The sequence below is a fragment of the Anolis carolinensis genome, chromosome 4 (assembly GCF_035594765.1).
Source record: "Anolis carolinensis isolate JA03-04 chromosome 4, rAnoCar3.1.pri, whole genome shotgun sequence".
NCBI classification, from domain to species: domain Eukaryota; kingdom Metazoa; phylum Chordata; class Lepidosauria; order Squamata; family Dactyloidae; genus Anolis; species Anolis carolinensis.
The window spans coordinates 166,623,168-166,639,171 of NC_085844.1; the positions used below are offsets into that span (position 1 = coordinate 166,623,168).

General features: G+C 37.4%; 2 protein-coding genes across 2 annotated transcripts in view; one reads left to right on the plus strand and one right to left on the minus strand.

Annotated features, from left to right (window-relative positions):
• lrrc7 (leucine rich repeat containing 7) overlaps nucleotides 1-16,004 on the minus strand; it is a 645,519-nt gene that overhangs the window by 353,184 nt on the left and 276,331 nt on the right. The window lies entirely within an intron of this gene.
• Nucleotides 1-16,004, plus strand: part of lrrc40 (leucine rich repeat containing 40) — a 35,208-nt gene that overhangs the window by 11,219 nt on the left and 7,985 nt on the right. The window contains exons 5-14 of the mRNA XM_003225840.4: nucleotides 161-284; nucleotides 1,143-1,285; nucleotides 3,179-3,351; nucleotides 3,820-3,910; nucleotides 4,019-4,064; nucleotides 5,311-5,422; nucleotides 10,075-10,182; nucleotides 11,347-11,457; nucleotides 12,743-12,820; nucleotides 15,022-15,207. Coding sequence (XP_003225888.3) covers nucleotides 161-284; nucleotides 1,143-1,285; nucleotides 3,179-3,351; nucleotides 3,820-3,910; nucleotides 4,019-4,064; nucleotides 5,311-5,422; nucleotides 10,075-10,182; nucleotides 11,347-11,457; nucleotides 12,743-12,820; nucleotides 15,022-15,207 — 1,172 coding nt within the window. The remainder of the gene's footprint in view (nucleotides 1-160; nucleotides 285-1,142; nucleotides 1,286-3,178; nucleotides 3,352-3,819; nucleotides 3,911-4,018; nucleotides 4,065-5,310; nucleotides 5,423-10,074; nucleotides 10,183-11,346; nucleotides 11,458-12,742; nucleotides 12,821-15,021; nucleotides 15,208-16,004) is intronic.

Genomic DNA, 16,004 nt, shown 5'->3' on the forward strand with positions numbered 1-16,004 from the left:
TGTAACTCAGTGACTGCCTGCATAAAGGATCCTCTGAGAAAATATGTTTTATGTGCATTTATACTGAAGTATATTCCATTGTATTAAATGAAGCTTATCTCAAAGTAAGAGTACATAAAACTTTAGCGTTAATCAATCTTTCTTTCCTTCATGTCTTCAGGATATTTCCAATAATCATGTGTCCGCTATCCCTACAAGTTTTGCATTTCTCACAAACTTGGTACAACTTAATTTGTCTCATAATCAGTTGAAGTTTCTACCAGCAGAGATCAGTGCAATGAAAAGTAAGGCAATGTTGTATTCTACCTTGATATGCTTGTGTTTTGTTTTGGGTTTTTTGTCTTAGTGGGTTTTTTTTGTAATAGTGTTTTTTTTTAAAAAAAAAACTTGGAAAGTGAAGTTTGGACAGCTTTATTTTTTATCTTTCATTATCATGCTTGCTAATGCCACAGAACGTTTTCAGTATTTATGTGGATGCCTAACTTCCACACAATGTTGGCACAGTGGTGAGCTGCCATTGTGCCAACAGTGCCAGTCATAGACTTTTGTTTTCTAAAACCCTTGTTTTTTTTTAAAATAGAAGTTTGATTTGGTTGTGTTTTAAGTCTGTACAGAAACATATTAATTGTACTATATATTTTTTTAAAGTTGTACACAGCTCTTATGTTGGGAGCAAGGTGGGATAGAAGTAAAATAAAATATATCCTGGAACGCACCTTCCAGAATGTTAGGAGAACTTCTGGAATAATATGTGATAATGGGGTAGAGGACTGTAGCTAGAAAAAGGCCCTTGGGTCACCTTGCCATGTGTAAGTGGATATGCCTCTGCTTGCAATGAAGGTTCCAAGCTATTGTTTTCTAATCCCAAAGGATTTAGGTAGCTCTTAGGAACATTGTAAAGACTTTTATGCAGCAAGTCTTATGTTGCAGCCTTCATGCACACTCTTTGCTTTTGTGCAAATGCAAGAATTGCAAAATCTTGCATAAGTATTTATGAATGACTGTATTTGACTTGGGTTGGTTGCTTAATACGTGAAGCTTCTTATAGAAATGTACCTTAAATAAAATAACTCTCTGTGATCATCATGAAAAGCACTCTGTTGACTTTGATTCTGATACTTATATTTGACCTGTTCCTATAGGTTTAAGACAGCTTGATTGCACTAAGAATTACCTTGAAACTATACCTCCTGAACTGGCCAACATGGCATCATTAGAACAGCTTTATCTAAGAAGAAATAAATTACGTTACCTGCCAGACCTTCCTTCATGTACAGTTTTAAAAGTAAGATGAACTCTTTGTAGCTTTGCTGCTTGTGCATTACGTTAGTTGACTTGTTCTGAAATTCATATTTTTTTCTTTATATTGTTTTAGTTATCTTTAGCGCATAGACACATATTGTCAGTATTTACAGAGCTAGCTATATTAGACAGAAAAAAAGACAGAATCTGGTTTCACCATAAAGCTAACAAGCTTTATTTGTCATATACTTTTGTGAGCTATAGCCCACTTTGGTTGGCAGGTGTCCAAATATGCTAAGTAGGGGAATTAAAATACCAAAGGGACAAGCTTGAGCATTATCTTAACTGTTGACAAGTAGGAGGTCTTAGATAACAGACATAGGCAGACTAACACAAGTGTTGTTCTCAGATCAGAAGGACTCTGGTAGAAATCATAGCAGCTCAAGCCTAAAGGTCAATACTGGGAAAGCAACACACCTTCTGACAATTCCATTAGGGTCAGTAGTCCAACTAAGGGCAAATAGCCACATTACTGAGAACAAGTCAGACCTAATGAAAACAAGCACAGAGATACAGTCAGGTAATCCAAAGTCAAAAGACAAGCAGAATAAAGAAGACAACAAGCAGAGGTGCAGAACAAAAATGAAATGCAGTCCAAGATCCAACAGATAAGCAATCACAGGTATATTTTGTAAAGGAATGGCAGATGAAGTCTTAACTGCAGACATTAGTCCTAGTAACTTTACAGAACCAGAAATTTTGCTGAGCCTTACCCAGAATCAGGTCCAGACACTTTAGATTAATTTTCTTTGAGAGAAAGGCCCTTTGCCTGAAGAGAGTTTCTACTGTTGAGAAGCCCTCTACCTCTGAAATAGTTCCTGGAGCCAAGCACTTTTCCTGGTAGCTTCAAGTTGAGCCCATGCCTTCACCTGGTCTTGTTCCTGTAGACCAGACATAGGCAAATGGAATCCCTCCAAGTGTTTTGAATTGCAACTCCCACAATTCCTAACAGCCGGTAAGATGGCTGGGATTTCTGGGAGTTGAAGTCCAAAACACCTGGAGGGCTGAAGTTTGCCCATGCCTGCTGTAGACCAGTGGGAGTTATAGGCCAAAATATGGAGGGCCAGAGGTTTCCTCAGATTAGAACAGATCTTATACTTGGTCTATGTGTTTTTATTTAACAACTTATATGGTACTTTCAGAGAATATGTTTTGATGGTATTTTAGTGATAAGTAGTGTTGTGTACAGATTGCACACCCCTTATCTGGAATTCCAAAATCCAGCATTATCCACATGGGTGACTAAGACAGTGACACATTTGCCTTCTGATGTTTAATTGTCCACAAACTTTGTTTCATGCACCACATTATTGACAATATTGTATATAAAATTGTCACCAGATTATGTGTATGCGATTTCTATAAAACATTAATTAATTTATGTTTAGAGTTGGGATATCTCATTATGTACATATATGCAAATAAAAGTATTAAAAATGTATAAATCTGGAATACAAAAGACTTCTTGTCCCAGGCATTTTGAATAAGGAATGCTTAGTCTGTACAAGCTTTTCTTCAGAATATGGTTGCATTTTTTATGTGAGTTAAAATTATCCAGATATTAGTAACACTAGTGCAGTTTATTTCTTTAAGTATGCATAGTACCCATCTGCAGTGTTGGGATTGTGGCGCCTAACTTTGTCAGAATATTAGCACGACTAGTATGGTCTGTTTTCATAAGTAAGCATAATATAGCAGTTCTGCTGATTTCTGATCCCTGCAGTATTACTATACAGACTTTGCCTGAGAATCCTTGAATTAAATATGTAAATAGATGTTTGCTTTTTGACATAAAAGAATTCCTTATTTGGTTCATCTGATATCAGTTGATATTCACAGAGTTAATGGCTATATTTAATTTTCTTTTTATTCAAAGGAGTTGCATGTTGGTGAAAATCAAATTGAAATGTTGAAAGCTGAACACCTGAAGCATCTGAATTCCTTGTGTGTATTGGACCTTAGGGAAAATAAGCTGAAATCAGTGCCTGATGAAATAGCTTTGCTAGAGGGCATAGAGCGACTAGATCTGTCCAACAATGATATTAGTAGGTAAGACTATACAGTTGACACTCCATATCCACAGATTCTGCACCCATGGATTTGACCATCCATGGCTTGAAAATATTCTATAAAAATCCAAAAGGCAAACTTTGTTTTTTCCATTTAATACAAGGGGAACAATTTTATTTCACGATTGCATATAAAGTATTTTGATATCCCTGAGGCTTTCTGAATTCAAACCCTAGTAGATGCTAACTGCCCACTGTAGTTTGGTAAGAAGCCATATCTAATAGACTTCATTACTTTGGAATAATGAATCCAGATTTATATAATGACTGAATTTTGAATCAAGAATATACTTTTCTTTTGAAAAATAATACTATTAGTTTGTAAACTAATAACCAGGATGAAATATTTTCTAATTATGAAGTATGGAATTCCATGTAATTTGGCCTGCTTCTAAAATTGTGCTTTTGATTTGAGCTAATTTTTAAAAAGAGTGTTTTCTCTTGGCAGCCTTCCTTGTAAACTGGGAAACCTTTCACAGCTGAAGTTCCTAGCTTTGGAAGGAAACCCTTTAAGAACAATCCGAAGGGATATTCTCCAAGTAAGCATACATAATTGATAAAATAGCTGCAGTTATTTCTTTCCCCTTTAGGATCCAAACATGTGGTAATCGACAAGCTTTTCTGTGCTTTTTTTCTTTCCACTTTAGAAAGGAACACAAGAAATATTGAAGTACCTCAGAAATAAAATACAAGGTAAGTGTTTTTTTTCTTGATAAGGGAAATACTTCTAATTATATTGGGCTAGCTGTGTGGCCTTTCTTTCAAAAGTTGCTGTGTGACTAGAAACTCCATTCATCCATGTTTGCTTACATTTGATTTCTTCTTATCTATGTAAAAAAGAACCATTTTATGACATATTTAAGTAATGTTTATAATTATTTTGTAGAATCTAAGTAGGAAGGTGTGGCCATTGAAATGATGCTATTTGTTGATCACAGTCATAACTAACTCTGAATGGAGGATACAGTGGCTCCTCAAACAGCATGTCAAACCATTGTAGAAGTCTGAGAACATTTCTAAAGCATTTTGTAATAGATTGGTCTACTTTTCTAATAGACCACCCATGACTTTAATTGCAGGACATTTTTAGGGTCAAAGAATTGAGGCTCACCTTTAAATTATTTCTGTGCTTTTCATGAATTGCTAAGGGAACATTATGTACATTGATCCGTAGATAAATCAGTCCAGGTTTTTGAGGTCAATTTTTTGACTAAAATATCTAGATGCATACATGAGTATATACAGTATGCATACTATATATCTTGATTCTAAACATACTTGTTTCAAATAGTTTACTGATTATATTGGAAGAGTCCATATATGCTTAGGCATGCTTACCAATACTTGCTTTCCTGATGGTGGAGGAGTGAAACATAAAATTGCATTTATTTTTCTTTGTGTATTGAACGGTTTGCACCAGAGGATGTTAGTAGTAAAGCTGTGTGTTTAATGCCCAGTTCTCAATTGGAGATGGCTTCTGAAAGACTTCAGAATTGAACAAAGGTTTTCATCAAACATTCCCTCCTCCTAAAGTGTTAGTGAAAGCGCATTGTTTCATATCCACATATGTATCACCCTGTAGCCAGATTGAGCTGGATACCATGCAGTCATCACTCCAGCTGTATAATTTTTCATTGCCTAAATTTATTTAGCTAGTCAAAAGAGCTTGTAATTTGAGATGTGAATGGCACTGAAGTAAGCATTTCAGGTTGTATAGAAAACAAAACAAAAATCAGCAGAAAAGAAAAATGACACAAGAAGGCAAAGACTTTATTTTGAAAAATAGGTAGCATTCACCTTGTTTTGTTTCAGATTTTTACACTTTTTTAAAATCAGTTGCACTCAGTAGGACTGCAGACATGTATTGAGAGAGCTGGATATTTTTTAAAGACTTACTAATGTATTTCACATACTTAACATATTTACTTTTATTTACTAGATGATAATGAAATTAGGCCAAATGGAGTATTGCCTGTGACAGCAATGACCCTGCCAAGTCAGTTGGATGTCAACCTGCATGCTCTCACTGCACTGAAAACTCTGGATTATAGGTAGAAATGTTTTATGATTGGAAGAAAATGTATTTACAGGAACATTGCAAGTTTTCAGTTTTAACAATGCCATCTGTTAACAGTACCTGAATGAAAGGACAGCGGCATAACCTCCTTTCTCCTGCCCATTAGTTTCCTCATGCATGACACAGTGTAGCATATTATTTTTGCAACTTTAAATATACCTTTTTACCCTAATACCATGACTAGGTTGAGTAGTGATGCAGTCCTTAGTTAAAGGCAGGAATATGCATTGAAAAGAAATCTATATTTGGAGCACACAGTTTTTGCTGCAGGTGGATTTATAAGATTCTAGTCACTCTCTAGTGTTGTATGTTATTTTTATACATTATTTTGTTGTATCAAAAAGGAACAGCTCTAGCAAAAAAAATTCCTAATGTTGTTATCTATCAAATAGATATTGGCTTCCTATTGGCTACTAAACTAGGACCTGGAATTAAATGCTGATGTACAAAGCCTAGAAAACTTCAGGGGCTGGGTGCCTGTCTGACCTTCCTTTATGTGTGTCCAGTTGACCTCTGAAACACATCCTCGGAGGCCTTATTTATTACACAGCCCAACAAAAAGAATTCTTGGTATCTTGATTTTTAGGCCTATTTCTGAATTTTTTCAGACAATGAAAAATTGCATTGGAAAGACCACATCAGCTCTAGTTTCTTAGATACGGTTGTTAGTTATGGTTTTCTATGGGTGAGCAGCTGGCGACTGGTAGATGGCATATATTCTTTATCTCAAAAACTAAAGTTGATAGGGGAAAATTGGTATCATTTTTGGAATCAGCAGGCCCAATATATCCAGGAACAGGGCTAACATTTGAATCACCAAAATGTGTGTTGGCCAGTAAGCCAATCAAATGGCATCAATTACTACTGTGACATTGTAGAGATTGAACTCTTACTGGATAGTCTCCTGAAGAATTAGGATTTCAGTTTGGCTGGACTTCTAAGCATGGAGGTGCAGATTTTGTGGTGTCTAAGAATGGATTTGCACAGTTAAGTCTTGTTCCTTAGCCATGTCAATTCCTTGAGATGCTGGATATGGCTATAGTGACACAGTTCTGAACTACATCCCATTTATATTCTTATAGCATGCTTTATGTAGGGCTTCCTTTAAGGATTGTCCAGAAAATTAATCTGGTACAAAGAACTGCAGCCAGATCATTAACTGGGGCTGCTACAGATGATACACAACCCCCTTATTGAAATTGTTCTGTTAGCTGCCAGGCTGTTTATTGGCACAAGTCAAAATTCTGGCTATGATTTACATAGCCTTCTTACACAGTTCAGGTTCAGGCTTTCAGAAGCACTGTAGCTCCTTATATGAGCATAGCTATTCTTTGAAATCACCTGGGAAGGCCCTTCTTTTGGTCCCACTGCTCTCACTGGTACATCTCATGGGAACTTGGCAAAACTTTTCTTCTTGTCTGTTCCTGGGCTCTGGAATTCCCTTCATAGAGAGATTATGCAGGTGAACATCTTTTTGTTTTGGCAAACCTTTGACAACAGGCTGCTTAGGTGGAAAGTACGTTTGCTGTATTCTGTTGTCTACATTTGTTATTCATTTTTATTAGTTGTCTTTTAACTGATTTTAATTTTGGATGTAGGGTGGAAAAATTAGCTGTATCTGTTTTAAGTTTTGTTAGCCTCTTTGAGTCTAATAATAATAATAATAATAATAATAATAATTTGACAAAATGATACTGGAGAATTGTAAAAGCCGCAAAACAAACAACTTGGATTGATTACAAAAAAGCATTTGACTCACTGCCACATTGCTGGATTATCAAATGTCTAGATGTCATCGGGGTTTGTGAAAATACTAGGACATTCACCGAAAATGTAATGAAACAATGGAAAACTGAGTTGTTTGTGGGCAATGAAAGCTATGGAACTGTTAATATCAAGAGAGGAATATTCCAGGGTGACTCACTGTCACCACTGCTGTTCATCATTGCAATGGTCCCTCTGTCAGTATTTCTACAGAAAACAAACCTGGACTACCAAACAGCAAGAAATTCACCAAAAATTTCCCACTTGCTGTACATGGATGATCTAAAGCTTTACGGAAAATCAGAAACAGAAATCCAATCGCTGACCAACACGGTCAGAATTTTCAGCACTGACATCAGTATGTAAATCGGCCTAGACAAATGTGCCACAGTGGCATTAAAGAAAGGGAAAATTACTCACAGCAAGGGCATAGAGATGCCAAATGGACAAACCATAAAATGCAATCAGCCTGAAGCCTATAAATATCTGGGCATACTACAGTTGGACAATATCAAGCATGGGCATGTGAAAAATGTGGCCAGCAAAGAATATATCCAAAGAGTCAGAAAGATTTTGAAGAGCAAATTAAATGGCGGAAACACGATCAAGGCTATCAACACCTGGGCCATACCTGTCATTAGATACACTGCTGGAATTGTGAACTGGACACAAGCAGAGCTAGATGATCTGGACAGAAAAACACGAAAACTGATGACAATCTACTACTCATTACACCCGCGTAGTGATGTCGACAGACTTTACCTGCCCAGGAAATCAGGAGGCAGAGGGCTTCTGCAAGTGAAACAACCGGTAGAAGGAGAGAAACATGCCCTGGCAGATTATGTGAAAGGCAGTCAAGAACCAACATTGAGGGAAGTCAACAGTAGTAAACTGCTTCAAGTGCAAAAGACAAAGTGAATACTGTAAAAGCACAATCCAGAGCAGAAGAGAAAACTGGCGAAAGAAGGCTCTCCACGGACAGTTCCTGGGAAAAATCGAGAGCCAAATTGACCAAGAAAAAAACATAGCTGTGGCTCACAAATGTAACTTTGAAAAAGGAGAATGAGGGCATGATTTTGGCAGCCCAAGAACAAGCCATTAGAACCAATGCCATCAAAGCCAAAATTGAAAAGTCGATGACAGATCCCAAATGTAGACTCTGCAAGGAAGCAGATGAAACAATAGATCCCATCCTCAGCTGCTGCAAGAAGATCGCACAGACAGACTACAAGCAGAGGCATAACACCGTTGCTCAGATGATTCATTGGAACTTGTGCCACAAATACCATCTGCCTGCAACAAAGACCTGGTGGGATCACAAGCCAGAAAAAGTTACAGAGAATGAGCATGTCAAGCTACTCTGGGACTTACGAATTCAGACAGACAGGGTTTTGGAGCACAATACTCCTGATCTCACAATCATGTTAAAAGACAAAGTAAGGATTGTCGATGTCACAATCCCAGGTGATGGCAGGATTGAGGAGAAACAACTGGAAAAGCTGGCACGATATGAGGATTTAAAGATCGAACTGCAAAGACTGGCACAAGCCAGTCAAGGTGGTCCCAATGGTGATCGGCACACTGGGTGCAGTGCCTAAAGGCCTTGGCCTGCACTTAAACACAATCGGCGCTGACAAAATTACCATCTGCCAGCTACAGAAGGCCACCTTACTGGGATCTGCACGCATTATTCGCCGATACATCACACAGTCCTAGACACTTGGGAAGTGTCTGATGTGTGATCCAATACAACAGCCAGCAGAGTGTCTGCTGTGGACTTATCTTGTTGTGTTTCAAATAATAATAATAATAATAATAATAATGATGATGATGATGATGATGATGCAGCCCAGGAGCAAGCCATCAGAACAAATGCAATTAAGGCCAAGATAGAAAAATCAGCTGATGACCCAAAATGCAGACTGTGCAAGGAAACCGACAAAACCATTGATCATATCCTCAGCTGCTGTAAGAAAATTGCACAGACAGACTACAAACAGAGGCACAACTATGTGGCCCAAATGATTCATTGGAACTTATGCCTCAAGTACCACCTGCCAGCAGCAAAGAACTGGTGGGATCACAAACCTGCAAAAGTATTGGAAAATGAGCACGCAAAGATACTGTGGGACTTCCGAATCCAGACTGACAAAGTTCTGGAACACAACACACCAGATATCACAGTTGTGGAAAAGAAAAAGCTTTGGATCATTGATGTTGCCATCCCAGGTGACAGTTGCATTGACGAAAAACAACAGGAAAAACTCAGCCGCTATCAGGACCTCAAGACTATGGCAGAAACCAGTGCAGGTGGTCCCGGTGGTGATCGGTGCATTGGGTGCCGTGCCAAAAGATCTCAGCCGGCATTTGGAAACAATAGACATTGACAAAATTACGATCTGCCAACTGCAAAAGGCCACCCTACTCGGATCTGCACGCATCATCCGAAAATACATCACACAGTCCTAGACACTTGGGAAGTGTTCGACTTGTGATTTTATGATACGAAATCCAGCATATCTGTCTTTTTGCTGTGTCATAATAAAATAATAATAATAATAATAATAATAATAATAATAATAATAATAATAATAATAATAATATAGCAGTCCTATCGATCCCCCCACAATACAAATTTCTTTACAACATGCATATTATTGCAGCCCTACTCTAATTAAAAGTATTTCCCCTGCTCTGTATGTTGGTATTTGTGTGTTTAAAATTACTTTAATCTTTTTGATGTTGTTTATATTGTATGGTAGATGCCTTTGTAATCAGTTAGGCATATTCTTATAGTAAGTGATTTATAAATAAAGTGAATAATAATCCTATTAAATGAGATGACTTTTGCAAAATATTTAGTGAGAAGCAGGCGACAGTAATTCCAGATGAAGTGCTAAATGCAGTTGGGAACAATCCAGTCACTACTGTAAACTTCAGCAAGAATCATCTGACTGAAATTCCAGCAAGGTACTTACTTTTTGCCATAGAAATATTAATCCCTTCTTATTGTAAAGACAGCATAGGCATTTCATGATCTTAGAAGGAAATGTATTATTTCATTTCTGTTTACATTTTAGGTCCTAATTCATATTATTCTTTTTGAATAATATATACATTTAACTAATAATGGCAGTAAGCTGGTTTGGACATAACATTAAACCACGTTTTACTGCTACATGAATGAATGTCCAGGTTACATTGTTGCCATTCTCCTAGCTCAAGTGTGTGTGTTTGGGGGGGGGGGGGGAGAGGGACGCGATAGGTGAGTGTTTGCTTCCCATTTTAAATTATCAGTTATTGTTAGTTTCAAAAAGAAGAAATTGGTTTAAATTTGTAGCTTGATGAGACAATTCAGGATCAATACAAGTACTGTAATTTAAATCTCTTTGCTATGGCAATTGTGACAGATGGCCAGCAATGTTTTGTTCTACAGCTCCCAGATTTTCTGATAGAAGCCCAAATTGGCTGGGACTTCTGGGAGTTGAAATCCTGGTTAACTGGAGGACCAAAGATTCAGAACCATTGTTCTAGAGCAGTGGTTCTCAACCTGTAAGTCCCCAGGTGTTTTGGCCTACAACTCCCAGAAATCCCAGCCAGTTTACCAGCTGTTAGGATTTCTGGGAGTTGAAGGTCAAAACATCTAGGGACCCATAGGTTGAGAACCATTGTTCTAGAGAGTAGAAAGTTACTGTAAAGAAGGATGGCTGTAAAAACACACTAAAGCTATCTGTAACTGAACAAGGAGCGGAAAACGCTCTGGGACCCATGGTGGCTTCAGTACATCAGATTCATTCTTAAAAGTAACTTTCTAACCTCTTTGGCAACATCTCTTACTAGCCATCATATTTTCCACTGAGATGAAATTGAGCAGATAGATTTACTTTGTTTTGAAAGAAAAGTAAGTTTGTAACAATTCATAACTTTTAATAACAACATGAAAAATTGTTCAGCAGTATTTGTTTTGTTTTAGATTTTATTCATTTGTTTTAATTCAGTTGAAATCTGATTTCTGTTTCAAAGTGTATCTGTAGGTGTGAATAAGCTACAGCTTACAATATGCAGATTTTCTAATTAGTTCTTGGAAATAGCCAGATAGTTGACAAGACTGCTTCTTTTTCTTATTGTTTGCAGAATTGTGGAATTAAAAGAAACTGTCTGTGATATCAATTTTAGCTTCAATAAGCTCTTTTCTGTTTCCCTGGAGCTCTGTATGCTTTACAGATTGACTCATTTGGATGTCAGGTAGGTGATAAAGATATCTTTGAATTTTAATATTGTTTGAATATTTTTCCCTGATAAATATAGCAATAGATGAAATGTTAACTGATGCAGAATCAAGGATATAACAGCTTTCTCCAACATGCTAGGTAGGAAAATGGAAGCTGTAGTTCAATGTACCTGGAAGGCTTCAAGTTGGGGACAGTTGAACATGGGGAACATCTAAATCCCTTTTTTCGAACTCTGGTTTTAATCAGCAACAAGCATTGGTGTAGCAGAACTGGACTTGCAAAGGCAAAGCACAGAAATATTTCGATTATCAGGGATGTCCATATCCCTTGCTATTTCTCTCAGGCTTTCTACATGTTTGCAGTAGCTGGAAGGGTCATGAAGTATAAACAACAAGACACTGTCATGAGCTGTCTGCAAAATATTTGGGAATGGCTTGGTCTAATACAGAAGACCTATCCTGTTAAGGATGAAAATCTCTGAAAATGTTTTGTTGATAAAGGTCAGCTCAGTTGTTTGCATTTAGGTATGTGGTTATTAATTTCACTTCAGAATGTCCAGCTACAGCTTACTGTAATATTGCAATAAATGTGACACAGTCTGAGGTTAACTTGATAGGATAATGAAATGAGATGTAAGGGTTAACATTAGCTAAATCCATGGTCAGGATTAAAAGAAGGGAACAAAGCTAGGTTTGTGCAATAAAGGACCAATTCATCCCACAATGTTCATTATGGCCACATTCTCTCCATGGAAACACGATTGAATCTCTGGTTTTTATTTCCTAGTACTTGTCAGTGTTCAGTACATAATTTGGAGCAACCGATCAAACCCCCAAATCACCCTTCTTCCTCAAATAATAATAATATAGGAGAAACTACCATGAGTTTGACCCAAACTCATAGTAGTTTGAAGTATCTCCTGAATATGGGAATTCCATTCATATGGATTCATCCATCAGTGATGATGCATTTTTTTTTTATACAGACGTGATACTCGTGTAGGTTGATCCATGTTAGGGAAAGGAATTTTCAGACCAATTTAGAATAAGAATCAATTTTTGTATTGAGAATTCCATGAAGTCACGCCAGCCAAATGACCTTGGAGGCATCTACAGACAACACCGGTTCTTCGTTTTAGAAATGGAGATGAGCACCAACCCCCAGAGTTGGACACAACTAGACTTAATGTCAGGGGAAATCTTTACCTTTTATTGAGAGTTTATATATTGCAAAGCAGTTCAGTTAAAATAATGTCCTCTAGTTAAAATAATTGAGGTGTTTTCTTTCTCACAATTTAGAAACAATTGTTTGACATCTCTGCCTGATGAAATGGAAGCACTGGGAAAACTACAAATAATCAATCTGGCTTTTAACCGGTAAGATCATACCAAGGTTATTTTGTAATGGTTATTAAATAGCTGGCATGTTTTGTATTGCTACGGGCACTGCTCTTTTTATTTGAGATCCTGCACCAGACTTGTGCATTCACATATTCAATCACAGTAGTGTATTTTTATGAACAGTATAATGTATAGGAAAAGGAGCCTCCTGGAATGCTGTGTGTGAATAGGTTCCATCTAGGAAATGGAAATCTCTGCTCAAGAGTTGTTGAAATATTGTGCCCTTTGCTTTTACCATTCCAGCGCATATGCAAGGAAATTACTCCAGGTGGAAAGATAAAATTTAAATTATATTTGAAAACTTGTGGAAGATTTCTCTCCTCATTTTAGGAGATAGGGAAGTGGGGAGGGAAGAACTAGAAGTATTTTCCAGGAAAAAAGTTCTTATGAGAACTACTTTTTGGGTTGGAACCAGAATTGGTTTTAGACCATTGCAGTGCTTTTTAAGTTCCGCAACTTAAAAAGCAACATTCTTTGGTATCCCCACTCTCCCACTGAAATTCATGATGTTACCACCTTGATGTTCTAGAGCAGTGCTTCCTAATGTGGGTGATATTGCCCCCCCCCTCAGGGAACACCTGAATGATTAGGGGGGCAGTAGTAACCTGGGGTGCAATTAATAAAAGTAAGGCGCCAGTGCAGTGGAAACATAAAGAGAAGAACATTTTGAAAAAACTGTTCATATATGTTTCATTTGTTGTGTAACATAAAGCTAAAATTGCAGTAGTGGTTTTCTTTTCCAAATGAATATAAAAATGCAAGTTATAACAAAAAAAGTGTTGGCAGGTGAGAATGTCACGCATTGTCAGGAAGTCTTTCCACTGGCAAGAATATGTGCATGTAATGACTTATTTACAATATGATACTATAACTAGATGACATGTATGAAGTCTAATTTAGATTATAATAGTGCAAGTGCAATATGTATTTTAAACTTTCTAATTCATGATGCTGGAAAAAATACATCTAAACATTAAAAAATTGATAGCAGTGCACCACGTTCATCCTTCCCATTTAAATTATTTTAATGCCATTTGTAATTTTATTTTAATGTTATCTTTCATTATCTTACTTTTTTGTGTGTAATGTGAATGTTACTATTTATTTACAGTATTTATATTTCGCCCCTTTCACCCCAAAGGGGACTCAGGGCGGAACACAATGTACATATATATGGCAAAAATTCAATGCCATTAGACAAACAACACACAGACAGACAGACACAGAGGCTATTTAACTTCCCAGCTTCTGGTTTTGTGAGGGTATGCTCGATTCCGGCCACAGGAGAAGCTGCTGCTTCATCATCCACTGTGGTGATGAGTCCTTTTTGATGAAGTACTTCCTCATCTGGTGTTGTAAATCAGTTAAATTAACCTCCCCACATAAGTGGTCCCTACATTTTCCTACTTGACAGATGCAACTGTGTTTCGGGTTGCTTAGGTCAACAACGAGCAGGGCTATTTTTTATTTTAATTGTCGGGTGCTCACTCTGACATGGGCTGGCCTTGAACTCATGACCTCTTGATCATAGTGATTTATAGCAGCTGGCTACTAACTAGCCTGTGCCACAGCCCAGCCCCTTACTTTGCCTGGTTTTATAATTTTATAATTTCCAGCTTCAAGGTGTCTTATTTACAACAACATCTTTCTTTACCGTGTTGTAAGCTGAATTATAGATACATAAAAGAAAGCAAATTTGGCACTACATCTTTTTGTTTGTTTGCTTAAAGAAAAAAGTAGATTTCGGGAGGGGGGATGCTGAATATTTTTTTCTGAAAAAGGAGCAGTAGGCCAAATAAATTCGGGAACCCCTGTTCTGGAGGATCTACCACATTTCTATAGAAGACGAGGGACATACTGAAATGGGTTCTTCTCCATCCCACCTGCAAAAATGCATTGCTGGATCAAAAATCTTCCATAGGACTTTTTGTTCATAGAAGACAAGGTCTCAACTGAAATTAAAAAATGTTTCTGATGTGCTACACCCTATGAGTATTCTTGTTGCATTGAAAATACCTACCGTCCCCATGATAGGTTTGCCTTAAGTCTGAAATGACTGAAAGGTACAGCACAACAAATTAATACCACTGCTGCTCAGTAGTAGCCCTGTATTTCTTTCTGTAGTGATGTTTACTTGTAATTATACTAAATAATGGTTTGTGGCATTTCCTTTATAGATTTAAAGTATTTCCAGACATCCTTTACCGCATCCCAACCCTTGAAGCAATCCTCCTTGGCAATAATCAGGTTGGATCCCTGGATCCTCTACAAATAAAGAAGTTGGACCAGCTTAGTACCCTTGATCTTCAGAACAATGATATCTTGCATGTACCACCTGAACTTGGGAACTGCACCAGTCTCAGGTGAATTGAACTTTATGAGCATTGAGAACATCCAGTCTTTTCTGATGGTTGCAGTTTTGAAACTATGTATTCTGATAGAGGCTGTGAAGTTTGAAAATGAATATTAAGAAGCCTAGGTAATAATTTGGATTCACAGAAGGCTTTAAAAATTCAGATTGTATTCTTCCACAATTCCTTTCTTGTTAGAGACCACAGGCTACTCTTATTTTCTTCTCAAACTCCCAACAGAAAATCTCGGGTGGACTACCCGCATTTAGTCTAGGACAGTGGTGTCAAATGTGTGGCCCTCCAAGTGTTTTGGACTTCAGCTCCCAGAATTCTTGCCCATTGGACAAGCTGGCTAGGGCTTCTGGGAGTTGGAGGGCCAAACAGCTGAAGGGCCACATGTTTGACACCACTGGGCTAGGACAATATAACAAACCTGGCCTATCAAAGACATTACAGCACGATCCTCCATGTACTCCTATAGGCATGGTTGTAATACAACTTAATGTGTCAGCATACAATCTTCTCACTCTGTGGGGTAGAACAAACAACTTCAAATACGGTTTTAAGTGATGGTGCTACAAGTTATTCAAGATATATGTTTGTGTGGGCATGTTTAAAACTCAGTAAACTGCCAAAGTTCTAGTGAAGTTTCATATAGTTTGGGAGAGTTGACAGAGATAAATAGATCCCATTCCTATCATGGAAGAATCAAGAGCAAGTTAAAAGAACATCAACATGCTCCCTCTAACCATGGTCATAGCTTGCTACAGACATTTTAAAGCACATTTCAAATTGTCAGGATAATTGGG